This window comes from Bombina bombina, chromosome 6 (genome assembly GCF_027579735.1).
Source record: "Bombina bombina isolate aBomBom1 chromosome 6, aBomBom1.pri, whole genome shotgun sequence".
NCBI classification, from domain to species: Eukaryota; Metazoa; Chordata; class Amphibia; order Anura; family Bombinatoridae; genus Bombina; species Bombina bombina.
The window spans coordinates 743535798-743556991 of NC_069504.1; the positions used below are offsets into that span (position 1 = coordinate 743535798).

General features: G+C 40.1%; 1 protein-coding gene across 1 annotated transcript in view; it reads right to left on the bottom strand.

Annotated features, from left to right (window-relative positions):
• The window catches only part of KAT6A (lysine acetyltransferase 6A), a 646904-nt gene that overhangs the window by 300585 nt on the left and 325125 nt on the right, over nucleotides 1-21194 (bottom strand). The window contains 1 exon segment of the mRNA XM_053719413.1: nucleotides 9036-9142. Within this exon segment, the coding sequence (XP_053575388.1) occupies nucleotides 9036-9142 (107 nt within the window).

Sequence of the window (21194 nt, forward strand, 5' to 3'; positions counted from 1 at the left end):
GCCTCTGCCCATTGAATTATCCTTGAGACCTCTATCATCGCTAATGAACTCCTTGTTCCGCCCTGATGATTGATATAAGCCACAGTCGTGATTTTGTACGACTGAAACCTGATGAATCTGGCCGAAGCCAGTTGAGGCCATGCCTGGAGAGCATTGAATATCTCTCTTAATTCCAGAATATTTATCGGTAGGAGAGCCTCCTCCCGAGTCCACAAACCCTGAGCCTTTAGGGAATTCCAGAAGGCTGGCGTCTGTCGTCAATATAACCTATTCTGGCCTGCGGAAACACATTCCCTGGGACAGATGATCCTGTGACAACCACCAAAGAAGAGAGTCTCTGGTCTCTTGATCCAGATTTATCTGAGGAGATAAATCCACATAATCCCCATTCCACTAATTGAGCATGCATAGTTGCAGTAGTCTGAGATGCAAGCGAGCAAACGGAACTATGTCCATTGCCGCTACCATTAGACCGATTATCTCCATACACTGAGCCACTGACGGCCGAGGAATGTAGTGAAGAGCTCGGCAGGTGGACAAAATCTTTGATTTCCTGACCTCCGTCAGAAATATTTTCATGTCCACTGAGTCTATCAGTCTAAAAACCGGTTAAACCCCTATTAGCACCTTGCCATAGCTCTGCTGTGGCCCTACCTGCTCTTAGGAACAATAATCTGGGGTTAAAGCTTCGAAAAGGCCCTCAGAAGACTATCAGGACCTCAGGAGAAGTTGCTTGCTGCTTGTCTGAATTACTAAGTGTGCAACTGAGGCCCAAAAATAGGCCCCGCCCACCTCACTTGATGTTGCTGGGGCCTACACAAATCTAGCAAACTATGTTTGAAAACCATGTGGCTTATAACAACCCTAAATAAGCCAAATGACCCCTCAAGCAAACGTTCCCATAAACATAAAAAAACGTTACTCCCAGAACACACAAACGTTTGTCACTTTCTTAAAAAACAAACTAAGTGCCCAAAAAACTTAGCCCTTCATGCAAGTTAGTAAAAACTCTTTCACGCTAGGATTACTGCTTCCCCTTCCCCTAATGGGGATACTGTCAGCCTTTCAGAGTTAACACAGTCTCTGCAGAAAAAATGACTGAACATACCTCATTGCTGCATAGCAAGAAACCGTTCCTCACACTGAAGTTTTCCTGTACTCCTCAGCTTCTGTGGGAACAGCAGTGGACCTTAGTTACAAATGCTAAGATCATAATCCTTCAGGCAGAAATCTTCATCTATGTCCTGCCTGAGAGTAAAAAGTACAACACCGGTACCATTTAAAAATAACAAACTCTTGATTGTAGTTAAAATTAAACTAACAGCTTAACACTTTCACTTTACCCTTCCTGCTTAGACCCGGCAAAGAGAATGACTGGGGGGTGGAGTTAAGGGGGGAGCTATATAGACAGCTCTGCTGTGGTTCTCTCTTTGCCACTTCCTGTTAGGAAGGATAATATCCCACAACTAAGGATGAATCCGTGGACTCGGTACATCATGCAAAAGAAATCGTGTATCAGATAAATCCAATAAACTAGTTTATGACCCCTGGGAAGGATAGCAATATTTGACCTTTCGCTTGCGCTTAGCAGGACGAGGTGAAGCACTAAACGCTGCAGACATTGCCGTTTGTAACTGCTCAGTAAAGTCTGGTGGTATAAGACTTGGGTAAAGAGGGAGTACCCTCTAATGCATCAGAATCCTCCATAGCTTGCGCTTATAAAGCAGACTATTGATTAGTAAGAAAAAATTGCACCTTTATACCTTCAATGGCTGGGGCACTCACCACTTCCTATGACCCAGGACAAACAAAGAAACCGCTTCTTCTCCAGTAAACCGAACTGTCAGGAAAGAGGAAATAAGTGAGCACAACCAGTAACATGGTGCGCAACGCAGGACTGCCCCTGCTATAATAGCAAAAAAGTATGCCAAGCCAGCGCAGCTCCCAAAACGAAAGTAAAAACCCTGTACATTCCAACATCTGCCTGAGCCTCATCTCACACATGTCGCAGCATAATCAAATACATTTAAGTGATTAATCCCCACTGTTCAATAATCCCCCTCCAGAGATATTAACCCTTGATTCCATATAGATAAAAGGAGCCACACTGTGACCCTGTCTTCTTGCGTTATCATATGTGTAAAATAAAAAATGAAACTATCTTACCGGAATCTATGCGGTGGAACAGAAACACTGCCTCTCAAGTTTGACAGTCTTGTAGCATCGCTCCTGACATGGACTTGAGTGATGGAAGCAGGCAGTGAAACTCGTCAACATTGACTGCTTAGGAGCTGTTAATATGAGTCTGGATGGATTTGCAGAAAGACTCTCCCTGCATCTCCAGACTAACATTCGCCAATGCTCTCACTGAGAGGCTGACAAGACTACTTAAAACTCCAGTCCCATTTCGAAGGGTAGATACTCTTCATAAGAAACTACTCTGAATCTTCTGACACTTCTCTGCCAAGCTCCTGTGACGAAAGGCAAAGAATGACTGGGATATGAGGGAAGTAGGGGGAGTATGTAAGCCTTTGGTTGGGGTGTCTTTGCCTCCTCCTGGTGGCCAGGTTCAGTATTTCCCAACAGTAAGGAATGATGCTGTGGACTCTCCTCATATTAAAAAGGAAATGGGGAGTTCTACCGTTCCCCCGGTCACCTTGGTATTCATTATCTTTCAACTAATCAGTTTTTAGTTTGTGGTAATATATCTATATTGGGACAAATACAAGACTTTGATATTACAAAATTTGGAAAAAACAATTTATGCTTACCTGATAAATTTATTTCTCTTGTAGTGTATCCAGTCCACGGATCATCCATTACTTGTGGGATATTCTCCTTCCCAACAGGAAGTTGCATGTGGATCACCCACAGCAGAGCTGCTATATAGCTCCTCCCCTCACTGCCATATCCAGTCATTCGACCGAAACAAGCAGAGAAAGGAGAAACCATAGGGTGCAGTGGTGACTGTAGTTTAATTAAAATTTAGACCTGCCTGAAAAAGACAGGGCGGGCCATGGACTGGATACACTACAAGAGAAATAAATTTATCAGGTAAGCATAAATTATGTTTTCTCTTGTTAAGTGTATCCAGTCCACGGATCATCCATTACTTGTGGGATACCAATACCAAAGCTAAAGTACACGGATGATGGGAGGGACAAGGCAGGAACTTAAACGGAAGGAACCACTGCCTGTAGAACCTTTCTCCCAAAAACAGCCTCCGAAGAAGCAAAAGTATCAAATTTGTAAAATTTGGAAAAAGTATGAAGGGAAGACCAAGTTGCAGCCTTGCAAATCTGTTCAACAGAGGCCTCATTTTTAAAGGCCCAGGTAGAAGCCACAGCTCTAGTAGAATGAGCTGTAATCCTTTCAGGAGGCTGCTGTCCAGCAGTCTCATAGGCTAAACAGATTATACTCCGAAGCCAAAAAGAAAGAGAGGTCGCCGAGGCCTTCTGACCTCTCCTCTGTCCAGAGTAAACAACAAACAGGTTAGATGTTTGGCGATAATCTTTAGTAGCCTGTAAGTAAAACTTCAAGGCACAGACTACATCTAGATTTATGCAAAAGACGTTCCTTCTTTGAAGAAGGATTAGGACATAATGATGGAACAACAATCTCTTGATTTATATTCTTGTTAGAAACTACCTTAGGTAAAAACCCAGGTTTTGTACGCAGAACAACTTTATCTGAATGAAAGATCAGATAAGGAGAATCACAATGTAAGGCAGATAACTCAGAGACTCTTCGAGCCGAGGAAATAGCCATCAGAAAAAAGAACTTTCCATGAAAGAAGTTTGATATCAATAGAATGAAGGGGTTCAAACGGAACCCCTTGAAGAACTTTAAGAACCAAGTTTAAGCTCCATGGAGGAGCAACAGGTTTAAAAACAGGCTTAATTCCAACTAAAGCCTGACAAAATGCCTGAACGTCTGGAACTTCTGCCAGACGCTTGTGTAAAAGAATAGACAGAGCAGAAATCTGTCCCTTTAAAGAACTAGCTGATAATCCTTTGTCCACACCCTCATGGAGGAAGGACAATATCCTAGGAATCCTAACCCTACTCCATGAGTAATTCTTGGATTCACACCAATGAAGATATTTACGCCATATCTTGTGGTAAATTTTCCAGGTGACAGGATTTCGTGCCTGTATTAAGGTATCAATTACTGACTCGGAGAAGCCACGCTTTGATAGGATCAAGCGTTCAATCTCCATGCAGTCAGTCTCAGAGAAAGTAGATTCGGATGATTGAAAGGACCTTGTATTAGAAGGTCTTGTCTCAGAGGCAGAGTCCATGGTGGAAAGGATGACATGTCCACTAGGTCTGCATACCAGGTCCTGCGTGGCCACGCAGGCGCTATCAATATCACCGATGCTCTTTCCTGTTTGATTTTGGCAATCAGACGAGGGAGCAGAGGAAACGGTGGAAACACATAAGCCAGGTTGAAGAACCAAGGCATTGCTAGAGCATCTATCAGTGCCGCTTCTGGGTCCCTGGACCTGGATCCGTAACAAGGAAGCTTGGCGTTCTGGCGAGACGCCATGAGATCCAATTCTGGTTTGCCCCAACGGAGAACCAATTGAGCAAACACCTCCGGATGGAGTTCCCATTCCCCCGGATGAAAAGTCTGATGACTTAGAAAATCCGCCTCCCAGTTCTCTACACCTGGGATATGGATCGCTGACAGGTGGCAAGAGTGAGTCTCTGCCCAGCGAATTATCTTGGAGACTTCTGACATCGCTAGGGAACTCCTGGTTCCCCCTTGATGGTTAATGTAAGCCACAGTCGTGATGTTGTCCGACTGAAATCTGATGAACCTCAGTGTTGCTAGCTGAGGCCAAGCTAGAAGAGCATTGAATATTGCTCTTAACTCCAGAATATTTATTGGGAGGAGTTTCTCCTCCTGAGTCCATGAACCCTGAGCCTTCAGGGAGTTCCAGACTGCACCCCAACCTAGAAGGCTGGCATCTGTTGTTACAATTGTCCAATCTGGTCTGCGAAAGGTCATACCCTTGGACAGATGGGCCCGAGATAACCACCAGAGAAGAGAATCTCTGGTTTCCTGATCCAAATTTAGTAGAGGGGACAAATCTGTGTAATCCCCATTCCACTGACTGAGCATGCATAATTGCAGCGGTCTGAGATGCAGGCATGCGAATGTCACTATGTCCATTGCCGCTACCATTAAGCCGATTACTTCCATGCACTGAGCCACCGTGGGGCGCGGAATGGAGTGAAGAACACGGCAAGCATTTAGAAGTTGAGATAACCTGGACTCCGTCAGGTAAATTTTCATTTCTACAGAATCTATTAGAGTCACTAGGAAGGAAACCCTTGTGAGAGGAGATAGAGAACTCTTTCCTTCGTTCACTTTCCACCCATGCGACCTCAGGAATGCCAGAACTATCTCTGTATGAGATTTGGCAATTTGAAAGCTTGACGCCTGTATCAGGATGTCGTCCAGGTAAGGAGCCACCGCTATGCCTCGCGGTCTTAGGACTGCCAGAAGTGAGCCCAGAACCTTTGTAAAAATTCTTGGGGCTGTAGCCAACCCGAATGGAAGAGCTACAAATTGGTAATGCCTGTCTAGAAAGGCAAACCTCAGGAACTGATGATGATTCTTGTGAATCGGAATGTGAAGGTAGGCACCCTTTAAGTCCACTGTGGTCATGTACTGACCCTCTTGGATCATGGGTAAAATGGTTTGAATAGTTTCCATCTTGAATGACGGAACTCTGAGGAATTTGTTTAGGATCTTTAAATCCAAAATTGGTCTGAAGGTTCCCTCTTTTTTGGGAACCACAAACAGATTTGAATAAAACCCCTGTCCTTGTTCCGTCCGCGGAACTGGATGGATCACTCCCATTACAAGGAGATCTTGTACGCAGCTTAGGAATGCCTCTTCCTTTATCTGGTTTGCAGATAATCTTGAAAGGTGAAATCTCCCTTGTGGAGGAGAAGCTTTGAAGTCCAGAAGATATCCCTGAGATATGATCTCCAACGCCCAGGGATCCTGAACATCTCTTGCCCACGCCTGGGCGAAGAGAGAAAGTCTGCCCCCCACTAGATCCGTTTCCGGATAGGGGGCCATTCCTTCATGCTGTCTTGGGGGCAGCAGCAGGCTTCCTGGCCTGCTTGCCCTTGTTCCAGGACTGGTTAGGTTTCCAGGCCTGCTTGGATTGAGCAAAAGTTCCCTCTTGTTTTGAAGCAGAGGAAGTTGATGCTGCACCTGCCTTAAAATTTTTGAAAGGCACGAAAATTAGACTGTTTGGCCTTTGATTTGGCCCTGTCCTGAGGAAGGGTATGACCCTTACCTCCAGTAATGTCAGCAATAATTTCTTTCAACCCAGGCCCGAATAAGGTCTGCCCCTTGAAAGGAATGTTGAGTAATTTAGACTTTGAAGTCACATCAGCTGACCAGGATTTGAGCCATAGCGCCCTACGCGCCTGCATGGCGAATCCGGAATTCTTAGCCGTTAGTTTAGTCAAATGAACAATGGCATCAGAAACAAATGAGTTAGCTAGCTTAAGAGTTCTAAGCTTGTCAACAATTACAGTCAATGGAGCTGTATGGATGGCCTCTTCCAGGGCCTCAAACCAGAATGCCGCCGCAGCAGTGACAGACGCAATGCATGCAAGGGGCTGTAAAATAAAACCTTGTTGAATAAACATTTTCTTAAGGTAACCCTCTAATTTTTTATCCATTGGATCTGAAAAAGCAGAACTGTCCTCAACCGGGATAGAGGTACGCTTTGCTAAAGTAGAAACTGCTCCCTCCACCTTAGGGACAGTCTGCCATAAGTCCCGTGTAGTGGCATCTATTAAAATTTTTTTCTAAATATAGGAGGTGGGGAAAAGGGCACACCGGATCTATCCCACTCCTTACTAATAATTTCTGTAAGCCTTTTAGGTATTGGAAAAACATCAGTACTCACCGGCACTGCATAGTATTTATCCAGCCTACACAATTTCTCTGGCACTGCAATTGTGTCACAGTCATTCAGAGCAGCTAATACCTCCCCAAGCAATACACGGAGGTTCTCAAGCTTAAATTTAAAATTAGAAATCTCTGAATCAGGTCTCCTCGATTCAGAGACGTCACCCACAGACTGAAGCTCTCCGTCCTCAGGTTCTGCATATTGTGACGCAGTATCAGACATGGCTCTTACAGCATCTATGCGCTCTGTATCTCGTCTAACCACAGAGCTATCGCGCTTGCCTCTCAATTCAGGCAATCTGGATATTACCTCTGACAGGGTATTATTCATGATTGCAGCCATGTCCTGCAAAGTAATCGCTATGGGCGTCCCTGATGTACTTGGCGCCATATTAGCGTGCGTCCCTTGAGCGGGAGGCGAAGGGTCCGACACGTGGGGAGAGTTAGTCGGCATAACTTCCCCCTCGACAGACCACTCTGGTGACAATTCTTTTATAGATAAAGACTGATCTTTACTGTTTAAGGTGAAATCAATACATTTAGTACACATTCTCCTATGGGGCTCCACCATGGCTTTTAAACATAATGAACAAGTATCCTCTGTTTCAGACATGTTTGTACAGACTAGCAATGAGACTAGCAAGCTTGGAAAACACTTTAAAGCAAGTTAACAAGCAATATAAAAAAACGTTACTGTGCCTTTAAGAGAAACAAATTTTGACAAAATTTGAAATAACAGTGAAAAAAGGCAGTTACACTAACAAAAGTTTTACAGTGTATGTAACAAGTCAGCAGAGCATTGCACCCACTTGCAAATGGATGATTAAACCCTTAATAACAAAAACAGAATAATAAATGACAAAAACGTTTTTTAAACACAGTCACAACAACTGCCACAGTCTACTGTGATTGTTACCCTCCTCAAACACGACTTTGAAGCCTTTTGAGCCCTTCAGAGATGTCCTGTATCATGCCAGAGGGAAGCTGAATGTCTCTGTCAGTATTTTTAGCTGCACAGAAAAGCACTAAAATAGGCCCTTCCACTCATATTGCAACAGTGGAAAGCTTCAGGAAACTGTTTCTAGGCAAAAATCAAGCCAGCCATGTGGAAAAAAACTAGGCCCCAATAAGTTTTTGTCACCAAACACATATAAAAACGATTAAACATGCCAGCAAACGTTTTATATTACATTTTTATAAGAGTATGCATCTCTATTAATACGCCTGATACCAGTAGCTATCACTGCATTTAAGGCTTAACTTACATTAATCCGGCATCAGCAGCATTTTTCTAGCAAATTCCATCCCTAGAAAAATATTAACTGCACATACCTTATTGTAGGAAAACCTGCACGCCATTCCCTCTCTGAAGTTACCTCACTCCTCAGAATATGTGAGAACAGCAATGGATCTTAGTTACTTCTGCTAACATCATAGAAAATGCAGGCAGATTCTTCTTCTAAATACTGCCTGAGATAAACAGTACACTCCGGTACCATTTAAAAATAACAAACTTTTGATTGAAGTTAAAAAACTAACTATAATACACCACTCCCCTCTTACTACGTCCATCTTTGTTGAGAGTTGCAAGAGAATGACTGGGTATGGCAGTGAGGGGAGGAGCTATATAGCAGCTCTGCTGTGGGTGATCCTCTTGCAACTTCCTGTTGGGAAGGAGAATATCCCACAAGTAATGGATGATCCGTGGACTGGATACACTTAACAAGAGAAATGGTTTCTGTATTTGACTTATTAATTTCCATCTGTCTCATTTATTTCTTCCTCTTTTTTATTCTTACCTTTTCTCTATATATTCTTTATATCATGCACTGGGTAATCTATGTAAACTTTTGTAAGCTATGACTTCATGCCCAGAAATTTTCAAAATTCTTATACGTTTGCTTAATGTAAATGTCTCATTTGTATAGATTGAAGTATTATATGTATCATGCTGCATTTATTTTTCTTGTTTAGTTACTTATAAAAAATAATAAATAAGATAACATACTAAAAAATTTTTTTAAAAGTGGAAAGCACAATGCAAGAACACAGTATAGAATAAAAAAGTAAAGATTAACGTGTGTGGTAGCTACCTGTAGTGCCTGCTCCTGGATATCTTGGAAGAGCTCAATTTCCTTTTCTGATAATATTCCAAGATGGTCATCGCCATCAAGCTTGCTGTCCCAACCTTCTTGATTGTCTAGGATTTGAAAAGAAACAGCAGGTTTAGAAAAGCTTAATAAAACAGATAAAAGTAGACATGAAGTAAGAAAGAACTTAGAACCTCAAACTCATTAAAGGGACATTCCGGTCAAAATTTAAATGCACATCGAAGAATTACATCTTAGAAGGAAACATATTTGCAATATACATGTTTTGGCAAAAATGCTTCTAGTAAAAGTCATCTTAGAAGGAAACAAAATTTATGCTTACCTGATAAATTTATTTATCTTGTGGTGTATCCAGTCCACGGGTTCATCCATTACTTGTGGGATATTCTCCTTCCCAACAGGAAGCTGCAAGAGGACACCCACAGCAGAGCTGTTTATATAGCTCCTCCCCTAACTGCCACCCCCAGTCATTCGACCGAAGACAAGCAAGAAAAAAGGAGAAACTATTGGGTGCAGTGGTGACTGTAGTTTAAAAATAAAAAACACCTGCCTTAAAATGACAGGGCGGGCCGTGCACTGGATACACCACAAGAGAAATACATTTATCAGGTAAGCATAAATTTAGTTTTCTCTTGTAAAGTTGTATCCAGTCCACGGGTTCATCCATTACTTGTGGGATACCAATACCAAAGCTTTAGGACACGGATGAAGGGAGGGACAAGGCAGGCGCTTAAACGGAAGGCACCACTGCCTGTAAGACCTTTCTCCCAAAAATAGCCTCCGAAGAAGCAAAAGTATCAAATTTGTAGAATTTAGAAAAAGTATGAAGCGAAGACCAAGTCGCCGCCTTGCAAATCTGTTTAACAGAGGCCTCATTTTTAAAAGCCCATGTGGAAGCCACCGCTCTAGTGGAATGAGCTGTAATTCTTTCAGGAGGCTGCTGACCAGCAGTCTCATAAGATAAACGGATTAAGCTTCTCAGCCAAAAAGAAAGAGAAGTTGCCGAAGCCTTTTGGCCTCTCCTCTGTCCAGAGTAGACAACAAACAAAGCAAATGTTTGACGAAAATCCTTCGTAGCTTGTAAATAAAACTTTAAAGCACGAACCACATCAAGATTGTGTAATAGACATGCCTTCTTTGAAGAAGGATTAGGACATAGTGAAGGAACAACAATCTCCTGATTGATATTCTTATTAGATACCACCTTAGGAAGAAACCCAGGTTTAGTACGTAAAACTACCTTATGTGCATGGAAAATCAGATAAGGGGAATCACACTGTAAAGCAGATAACTCCGAAACTCTTCGAGCCGAGGAGATAGCTACTAAAAACAGAACTTTCCAAGATAAAAGTTTAATATCTATGGAATGCAAAGGTTCAAACGGAACCCCTTGAAGAAATTTAAGAACTAAAATTAAACTCCATGGCGGAGCAACAGGTTTAAATACAGGCTTGATTCTAACCAAAGCCTGACAAAACGCCTAAACGTCTGGAACCTCAGCCAGACGTTTGTGCAAAAGAATAGACAGAGCAGAAATCTGTCCCTTTAAGGAACTAGCTGACAATCCCTTCTCCAATCCCTCTTGGAGAAAGGAGAATATCCTAGGAATCCTGACTTTACTCCATGAGTAACCCTTGGATTCACACCAATGAAGATATTTACCCCATATCTTATGATAGATTTTCCTGGTAACAGGCTTTCGAACCTGAATTAAGGTATCAATGACTGATTCAGAAAAACCACGCTTTGATAGAATTAAGCGTTCAATCTCCAAGCAGTCAGACGCAGAGAAATTAGATTTGGATGTTTGAAGGGACCTTGAAGTAGAAGGTCCTGCCTTAGCGGCAGAGTCCATGGTGGAAAGGATGACATGACCACCAGATCTGCATACCAAGTCCTGCGTGGCCCAGCAGGAGCTATCAAGATCACCGAAGCTCTCTCCTGCTTGATCTTGGCAATCAGACGAGGGAGCAGAGGAAACGGTGGAAACACATAAGCCAGGCTGAAGGACCAGGGCGCTGCTAGAGCATCTATCAGCGCTGCCTTGGGATCCCTGGACCTGGACCCGTAACAAGGAAGCTTGGCGTTCTGACGAGACGCCATGAGATCCAGTTCTTGTTTGCCCCATAGTTGAATCAACTGGGCAAATACCTCCGGATGGAGCTCCCACTCCCCCGGATGAAAAGTCTGCCGACTTAGAAAATCCACCTCCCAGTTCTCTACTCCTGGGATATGGATAGCTGAGAAGTGGAATAAAGAGCACGGCAGGAAGTTAGAAGCTTTGACAACCTGACCTCTGTCAGAAAAAATTTCATTTCTACTGAATCTATCAGAGTTCCAAGGAAGGAAACTCTTGTGAGAGGGGAGAGAGAACTCTTTCCTTCGTTCACCTTCCACCCGTGAGACCTCAGGAATGCCAGAACAATGTCCGTATGGGTCCTGGCGATTTGAAAAGTCGACGCCTGTATCAGAATGTCGTCTAGGTAAGGGGCCACCGCTATGCCCCGCGGCCTTAGAACCGACAGAAGGGACCCTAGAACCTTCGTAAAGATTCTTGGCGCCGTGGCTAACCCGAAGGGAAGAGCCACAAACTGGTAATGCCTGTCTAGGAAGGCGAACCTGAGAAACCGATGATGATCTCTGTGCATCGGAATGTGGAGATAAGCATCCTTTAGATCCACTGTAGTCATATATTGACCCTCCTGGATCATAGGTAGGATTGTTCGAATAGTCTCCATCTTGAAGGAAGGGACCCTGAGAAATTTGTTTAGATCTGTTGAGATCCAAGATTTGTCTGAAACTTCCCTCTTTTTTGGGAACTATAAACAGATTTTAATAGAAGCCCTGCCCCTGTTCCTCCTTTGGAACTGGGTGGATTACTCCTATAACCAGTAGGTCTTGGACGCAACGTAAGAATGCCTCTCTTTTTATCTGGTTTGCAGATAATTGTGAGAGATGAAATCTCCCCTTTGGAGATGAAGCTTTGAAATCCAGAAGATATCCCTGGGAAATAATCTCCAAAGCCCAGGGATCCTGGACGTCTCTTGCCCAAGCCTGAGCGAAGAGAGAGAGTCTGCCCCCCCCCCCCCCCACTAGATCCGGTCCCGGATCGGGGGCTACTCCTTCATGCTGTCTTAGAGGCAGCAGCAGGTTTTTTGGCCTGCTTTCCCTTGTTCCACGCCTGGTTAGGTCTCCAGACTGGCTTGGACTGGGCGAAATTTCCTTCTTGTTTTGCAGTAGAGGAAGTTGAAGCTGCGCCACTCTTGAAGTTTCGAAAGGAACGAAAATTAGTCTGCTTGGTCCTTAATTTGTTGGACCTATCCTGGGGAAGGGTGTGGCCCTTTCCTCCAAAAATATCAGAAATGATCTCCTTCAGCCCAGGCCCGAATAGGGTCTGCCCTTTGAAGGGGATGTTGAGAAGTTTAGACTTTGAAGTAACGTCAGCTGACCAGGATTTAAGCCATAGCGCCCTACGCGCCTGAATGGCAAAACCTGAATTCTTAGCCGTTAGCTTGGTTAAATGAAAAACGGCGTCAGAAATAAATGAATTGGCTAACTTAAGAGCTTTAATCCTGTCTAGGATATCATCCAACAGGGTCTCTACCTGTAGAGCCTCCTCAAGAGACTCAAACCAGAAAGCTGCTGCAGCAGTGACTGGGGCAATGCATGCAAGAGGCTGGAGAATAAAAACAAGAAACAAGGGGTGTGTATCAGACTGTTTGTGAGACAGACTGGCCTACCTCTAGGTTTGCAAAAAATCTCACAAATTTGCAACCATGGATGCTAGACAGAAAAACAGAGAGAGTTAGAAGTGGCGCCTATGGCTAGCTGTCTTAGAATAAATGAAAAAAATAACTAATTTTAGTGTGATAAATGGTGTAAATCGACGTGAAATATTAAGTGAAAAGTATTTTGTGAAAGAAAAAATATACCATACAAGAATATTGAAAAAGTGAATAAAATTAATATTTTATTAAAGAGAAATATATAAAAACACAATAGTGATGATAAATAATATATTCAGTATAGCAAAACAGTGTGATGAAACTCAACGATTACTGGATGCGTGACTCAGTTGCTGGATTCTATAGTTTGAATATATATACTAGATGCTGGTTGAGAATCCAATAAGAAAAAATTATAAGAAAAAAATATATTTCAAAAAAGATAATATGTATATCATTAGACACTAAAAGGTTAAAAAAAACAATTTTTATATAGTAAAAATTCAAAAAGTTCAAAAAATGAACAAAAGAAAAAAAGGAAAAAATATTATAAAAAGAAAAAATATTATAAAAACAATGTGTTGGTTTAAAAATGCTGCAGCAAAAAAAAGGAGTTATAAAAGCTGACACTTGAAATTGTGTGTACAATAAACTTCTTTTTAGGTCATTTATTAGAAAAATCTATGTTTCTGGATATATTTATAGTCTCTAGGTTCCCACGTAGATCCTTGAACTTTCACAATACCACCAGAAGTTATATATCGTCTCTTGAAGAGTTAATGAAAGTCTATAATGTTGCTATTGTTGCAATGTGGCCACAGAGACTTGTAATCCGACAATTCTGATAGTGTGTATCAATTTCAATGTTAGTATTGGAAGTGAGGTATATATGAATCTTCTTCTATAACAATGTTGCAAATTCTTGCTAGAGTGCAATTCCTTTCCGAGTGGAGCAGCCAATGTTATTTCAAAGGGGCTCACTTACAGCTTTAAGGTAAATCTCTTTATATATATTCTTATGTGTTGCATTAATTCTTTTCATATGGGACATGAATTCTTTCTTAGACCTTGTGTATGTTATATTATCTTCATAGACATGCAAATGAAAAAGAATCTCTTACCCAATCCTACGATGATTCTGTTTGCGGCAACGCCGATAATTGTATGTAGTTGTGTTTTTCTCTGGACCGGAAGTAGCTGTGTTACGGAGGATCCGATCCTCAAATACCTTCCTTTGTGTCAGTAAATAGGTGAAAGAAATCTTTTCCGTGGTTTGTAAAGAGGCTCCTATCGTCCGGTGAGTTGAGAAATTTTCACTTTCAGGCGGACGGTCTTGGGAGCAAAAAATAACTATAACTGGCCAGTTATTTGAAGAGTAAATGCTGGAGCTGGTTGTCTTCTACGCGTTTCGGCTTTTAGGACACAAGCCTTTATCAAGTATACCAGATCCGGCTTCTCCCAGGTATTTAAAGGGTTTCCTGTTAACCCTTCATTGGCTAGAACAAAAGTCTATTAATGTGTGACAATTACCTTATAGTTGATGAAAGAACATCATTTGATATTGCTATTGCTATCCTTTAATCTGATGTATATTTTACCATCATATATACCTTAGATGTATGTTAGTAATATTTTATTTTTTATATTATACTTTGTGGGTTTCGAAGAAGATTAAACTTTTATAATAAAAAAAAATCGATGTTTTTCAAAAAATGAGAATAAAAGAATGAAGTTGTAAAAAGTAAAAAATATATATTATATTATTATAAAAAAACATAATTTATGCTTACCTGATAAATTTATTTCTCTTGTAGTGTAGTCAGTCCACGGGTCATCCATTACTTATGGGATTATATCTCTTCCCCAACAGGAAGTTGCAAGAGGATCACCCAAACAGAGCTGCTATATAGCTCCTCCCCTCACATGTCATATCCAGTCATTCGACCGAAACAAGACGAGAAAGGAGAAACCATAGGGTGCAGTGGTGACTGGAGTTTAATTAAAATTTAGATATGCCTTAAAAGACAGGGCGGGGCGTGGACTGACTACACTACAAGAGAAATAAATTTATCAGGTAAGCATAAATTATGTTTTCTCTTGTTAAGTGTAGTCAGTCCACGGGTCATCCATTACTTATGGGATACCAATACCAAAGCTAAAGTACACGGATGAAGGGAGGGACAAGGCAGGAACTTTAAACGGAGGGAACCACTGCCTGAAGTACCTTTCTCCCAAAAATAGCCTCAGAAGAAGCAAAAGTGTCAAATTTGTAAAATTTTGAAAAAGTGTGAAGTGAAGACCAAGTTACAGCCTTGCAAATCTGTTCAACAGAGGCCTCATTTTTAAAGGCCCAGGTGGAAGCCACAGCTCTAGTAGAATGAGCTGTAATTCTTTCAGGAGGCTGCTGTCCAGCAGTCTCATAGGCTAAACGTATTATGCTACGAAGCCAAAAGGAGAGAGAGGTAGCCCGAAGCCTTTAGACCTCTCCTCTGTCCAGAGTAAACGACAAACAGGGAAGAAGTTTGACGAAAATCTTAGTTGCCTGCAAATAGAACTTCAGGGCACGGACTACGTCCAGATTATGCAAAAGTCGTTCCTTCTTTGAAGAAGGGTTAGGACACAATGATGGAACAACAATCTCTTGATTGATATTCCTGTTAGAAACTACCTTAGGTAAGAACCCAGGTTTAGTACGCAGAACTACCTTGTCTGAATGAAAAATCAGATAAGGAGAATCACAATGTAAGGCAGATAACTCAGAGACTCTTCGAGCTGAGGAAATAGCCATCAAAAACAGAACTTTCCAAGATAACAGCTTGATATCAATGCAATGGAATGAAGGGGTTCAAATGGAACGCCTTGCAGAACGTTAAGAACTAAGTTCAAGCTCCACGGCGGAGCAACAGTCTTAAACACAGGCTTAATCCTAGCAAAAGCCTGACAAAAAGCCTGAACTTCTGCCAGACGCTTGTGTAGAAGAATAGACAGAGCAGAAATCTGTCCCTTTAACGAACTAGCGGATAAGCCCTTTTCTAATGCATTTAGTACACATCTTTCTATGGGGCTCCACATTGGCCTTCATACATAGTGAACAAACAGATTCATCTGTGTCAGACATGTTTAAACAGACTAGCAATGAGACTAGCAAGCTTGGAAAATACTTTTCAAATAAATTTACAAGCAATATAAAAAACGCTACTGTGCCTTTAAGAAGCACAAAAAGCTGTCACAGTTGAAATAACAATGAACCAAATTAGTTATATCAACCAAATTTTCACAGTAAATGTATTAAGTTAGCAAAGGATTGCACCCACCAGCAAATTGATGATTAACCCCTTAATACCCAAAAACGGATAACAATTTAATAATTAACGTTTTTATCACAGTCAAACACACTGTCACAGGTCTGCTGTGACTGATTACCTCCCTCAAAATGAATTTTGAAAACCCCTGAGCTCTCTAGAGACGTCCTGGATCATGGAGGATGAAGTAGGAAGATTGTGACTGAATTTTTACTGCGCAAAAAAGCGCTAAAATAGGCCCCTCCCACTCATATTACAACAGTGGGGAAGATCAGTTAACTGTTTCTATGCAGAAACAAAAGTTAGCCATGTGGTAAAAATCATGCCCCAATAAGTTTTATCACCAAGTACCTCACAAAAAACGATTAACATGCCAGTAAACGTTTTGAACATACATTTTTAAAAAGTTATGAAGTGTTATTAATAAGCCTGCTACCAGTCGCTTTTACTGCAGTTAAGGCTCATACATTACTTCAGTATTAACAGTATTTTCGGAGTCAAATTCCATTCCCTAGAAAAATACTTCAGTGTACACACACTCATCAGCCTAATACCAGTCGCTACCACTGCATTTAAGGCTGAACTTACATTACATTGGTATCAGCAGTATTTTCTCAGTCAATTCCATTGCTTAGAAAAATAATTTACTGCACATACCTCGTTTGCAGGGGGGCCCTGCATGCTATTCCCCTTTTCTGAAGTTACCTCACTCCTCAGAATGTGCGAGAACAGCCAGTGGATCTTAGTTACGTCTGCTAAGATCATAGAAAACGCAGGCAGATTCTTCTTCTAATGCTGCCTGAGAAACAAACAGCACACTCCAGTGCCATTTAAAATAAACTTTTGATTGAAGAAATAAACTAAGTTTAAGAACACCACAGACCTCTCACAACGACCTATCTTTAGTTAGGTTGCAAGAGAATGACTGGGTATGACATGTGAGGGGAGGAGCTATATAGCAGCTCTGTTTGGGTGATCCTCTTGCAACTTCCTGTTGGGGAAGAGATATAATCCCATAAGTAATGGATGACCCGTGGACTGACTACACTTAACAAGAGAAATATATATATATTTCTCTCCCAAATAACATAAAAAATGACAATGAAAAAAATGAAAAATCGAACATGAAAAAAAACAAAAAAACATTTTTTTTTAAAAATATATTAAAATAAAAAAATAAAATAGAAAATGAATATATATATAAAAAATATAAAAAAACGTATATATATATAATGAGCCAGTGTCTAAGAATGTTGAGCCAGTGTTTAAAGATATTAAGCCACCATATGTCTAATGAGATGGATTAATCATTAATAAGCATATAACATTCATCTCTATATCAAATTACTAACATGCTTATCAATAGTTTGAGAGAGCATTTCAGCATATTAGTCATTAATCGGCATATAACATTCATCTCTATGCTCCATTACTATACCAGCTAACCAATAATTTGAGAGAGAATTTGAACACATAGTATGAACTTCGGTGTGTTAGAGATTAACCTATATCTTTTTAAAAATGTGATATACATGATAAAGAAAAAGTTCTAAAAAGAGATTAACCTTTATTTTTTTAAAATGTGATATACATGATAAAGGAAAAAGTTCTAATATATAGGGTTGATATATATGACTCATAATAACTATAAATTTTTAATGTATCATAATTCCGTTCATGGAGAACACCTTCTGTTTTGACTATAATACACAGGAAAAAATTAAGATTATGATCATCTATAGGAAATTATATAAGAAAATTTAGATCTAGTTCCTTGTTAAGGCCATTGGGGTGTAATGTCCCAAAGTTATAAATGAATTCTGCTTCTTGTTTCTGAAGTTTTTTCCCCATGTGTCCTCATCTCCCATCTGGTAATATTTTCCTAATGCCCCAGAACTTAAAATCCTCTAGTCTACCTTGATGTATTTCTTTGAAGTGTTTATAGAGGATAGTGTCAACTTTCTCATGTTCAATTGCCAGTATATGCTCTCTTATGCGGTGTTTGAGTTTTCTACTCGTTTGACCAAAGTATTTTAAATTGCACTGGCATTGGATAAGATATATGACATTAATATCTGTACATCTAATTATGTCAGAAATTTTGATCTCTCTCCCTGTTTTATCAGATTTTATGTTTTTTAGTTTAGTGCTGTATTTGCAAGATTTGCAAATGTGACAGGGGTAAAAACCTTCAATTTTTTCTCCCTTCTGATCTAATATCCCTCTATCAAACATTCTCTTATTTCTAGTGTTTTTAATTTCGCTAGGGGCTAATATAGATTTCAAGTTTTTTGTTTTTTTATAAATAAATTTTGGCTGTTTATGTAATGTTTGGCCCAAAATAGGATCTTTTAATAGATGATGCCAGTGTTTTTTAATTATATTTTGAAAGAGATTGTATTGTGTGGAATATGTTTTGTTATAATTGGAATTCCCATATCAAACTTTTTATCACTATCTTTGTTCTTTTTTGATAATAGATCTTCTCTGTTTGTACTTTTCACATCTTCTGCAATTAATTCAATTCTTTTCCTATCATAACCTTTTTGTTCAAATCTCTCTATTAGAGTTTTTGATTGTTTTTCATAATCCTGTATATCAGTACAGTTTTTTCTTAGACGTAACAATTGGCCTTTAGGGATGTTTTTTTTTCCAATTAATATGATGAGAACTGCTAGAGTCTATATAATTATTAGAGTCTATTTTTTTTAAAAAAGTATGTGTCCTCATTTCATTGTTAATTACTTCTATTTCAACGTCTAAGAAGTTAATTTTTAATGTACTACACTCATGTGTGAATGAGAGTCCATAGGTATTTGTATTAAGATCTTCAATGAATAGATTTAAGAGTTCAAAGTCACCATTCCAGATGAAAAACATATCATCAATAAAGCGTCTGTAGAGCACAAGGTTCGCACCCCATGGTGAATATTGAGATGATTCTGTTCAAATATCCCCATGAATAAGTTGGCATAACTGGGTGCGTATGGGCACAAGGTTCGCACCCAGTTATGCCAACTTATTCATGGGGATATTTGAACAGAATCATCTTCAATATTCACCATGGGGTGGGAACCTTGTGCTCTACAGACGCTTTATCGATGATATGTTTTTCATCTGGAAGGGTGACTGAACTCTTAAATCTATTCATTGAAGATCTTAATACAAATACCTATGGACTCTCATTCACACATGAGTGTAGTACATTAAAAATTAACTTCTTAGACTTAACAATGAAATGAGGACACATACTTTTTTTAAAAAAAACATAATTTATGTAAGTACTTACCTGATAAATTCATTTCTTTCATATTAGCAAGAGTCCATGAGCTAGTGACGTATGGGATATACATTCCTACCAGGAGGGGCAAAGTTTCCCAAACCTCAAAATGCCTATAAATACACCCCTCACCACACCCACAAATCAGTTTTAACGAATAGCCAAGAAGTGGGGTGATAAGAAAAAAGTGTGAAGCATAAATATAAGGAATTGGAATAATTGTGCTTTATACAAAAAAATCATAACCACCACAAAAAAGGGTGGGCCTCATGGACTCTTGCTAATATGAAAGAAATGAATTTATCAGGTAAGTTCTTACATAAATTATGTTTTCTTTCATGAAATTAGCAAGAGTCCATGAGCTAGTGACGTATGGGATAATGACTACCCAAGATGTGGATCTTCCACGCAAGAGTCACTAGAGAGGGAGGGATAAAATAAAGAGCCAATTCCACTGAAAATAATCCACACCCAAACAAAGTTTAAAACTTATAATAAAAAAAAAATAAAAATTATAAGCGGAAGAATCAAACTGAAACAGCTGCCTGAAGTACTTTTCTACCAAAAACTGCTTCAGAAGAAGAAAACACATCAAAATGGTAGAATTTAGTAAAAGTATGCAAAGAAGACCAAGTTGCTGCTTTGCAAATCTGAACAACTGAAGCTTCATTCCTAAACGCCCAGGAAGTAGAAACTGACCTAGTAGAATGAGCTGTAATCCTTTGAGGCAGAGTTTTACCCGACTCGACATAAGCATGATGAATTAAAGATTTCAACCAAGATGCCAAAGAAATGGCAGAAGCCTTCTGACCTTTCCTAAAACCGGAAAAGATAACAAATAGACTAGAAGTCTTTCGGAAATTCTTAGTAGCTTCAACATAATATTTCAAAGCTCTAATTACATTCAAAGAAAGCAATGATTTCTCCTTAGAATTCTTAGGATTAGGACATAATGAAGGAACCACAATTTCTCTACTAATGTTGTTAGAATTCACAACCTTAGGTAAAAATTTAAAAGAAGTTCGCAACACTGCCTTATCCTGATGAAAAATCAGAAAAGGAGACTCACAAGAAAGAGCAGATAATTCAGAAACTCTTCTGGCAGAAGAGATGGCCAAAAGGAACAAAACTTTCCAAGAAAGTAATTTAATGTCCAAAGAATGCATAGGTTCAAAAGGAGGAGCTTGAAGAGCCCCCAGAACCAAATTCAAACTCCAAGGAGGAGAAATTGACTTAATGACAGGTTTTATACGAACCAAAGCTTGTACAAAACAACGAATATCAGGAAGATTGCTCTTTCTGTTCTTTTTCACAGAAAGATTGTTAGAGATTTGTCTTTTCAAGGAACTTGCAGACAAACCTTATCCAAACCATCCTGAAGAAACTGTAAAATTCTCGGAATTCTAAAAGAATGCCAGGAAAAATGATGAGAAAGACACCAAGAAATATAAGTCTTCCAGACTCTATAATATATCTCCCTAGATACGGATTTACGAGCCTGTAACATAGCATTAATCACAGAGTCAGAGAAACCTCTTTGACGAAGAATCAAGCGTTCAATCTCGTACCTTTAAATTTAAGGATTTGAGATCCTGATGGAAAAAAAGGACCTTGTGACAGAAGGTCTGGTCTTAACGGAAGAGTCCACGGCTGGCAAGAGGCCATCCGGACAGGATCCGCATACCAAAAACCTGAGAGGCCATGCTGGAGCCACCAGCAGAACAAATGAGCATTCCTTCAGAATCTTGGAGATTACTCTTGGAAGAAGAACTAGAGGCGGAAAGATATAGGCAGGATGATACTTCCAAGGAAGTGACAACGCATCCACTGCTTC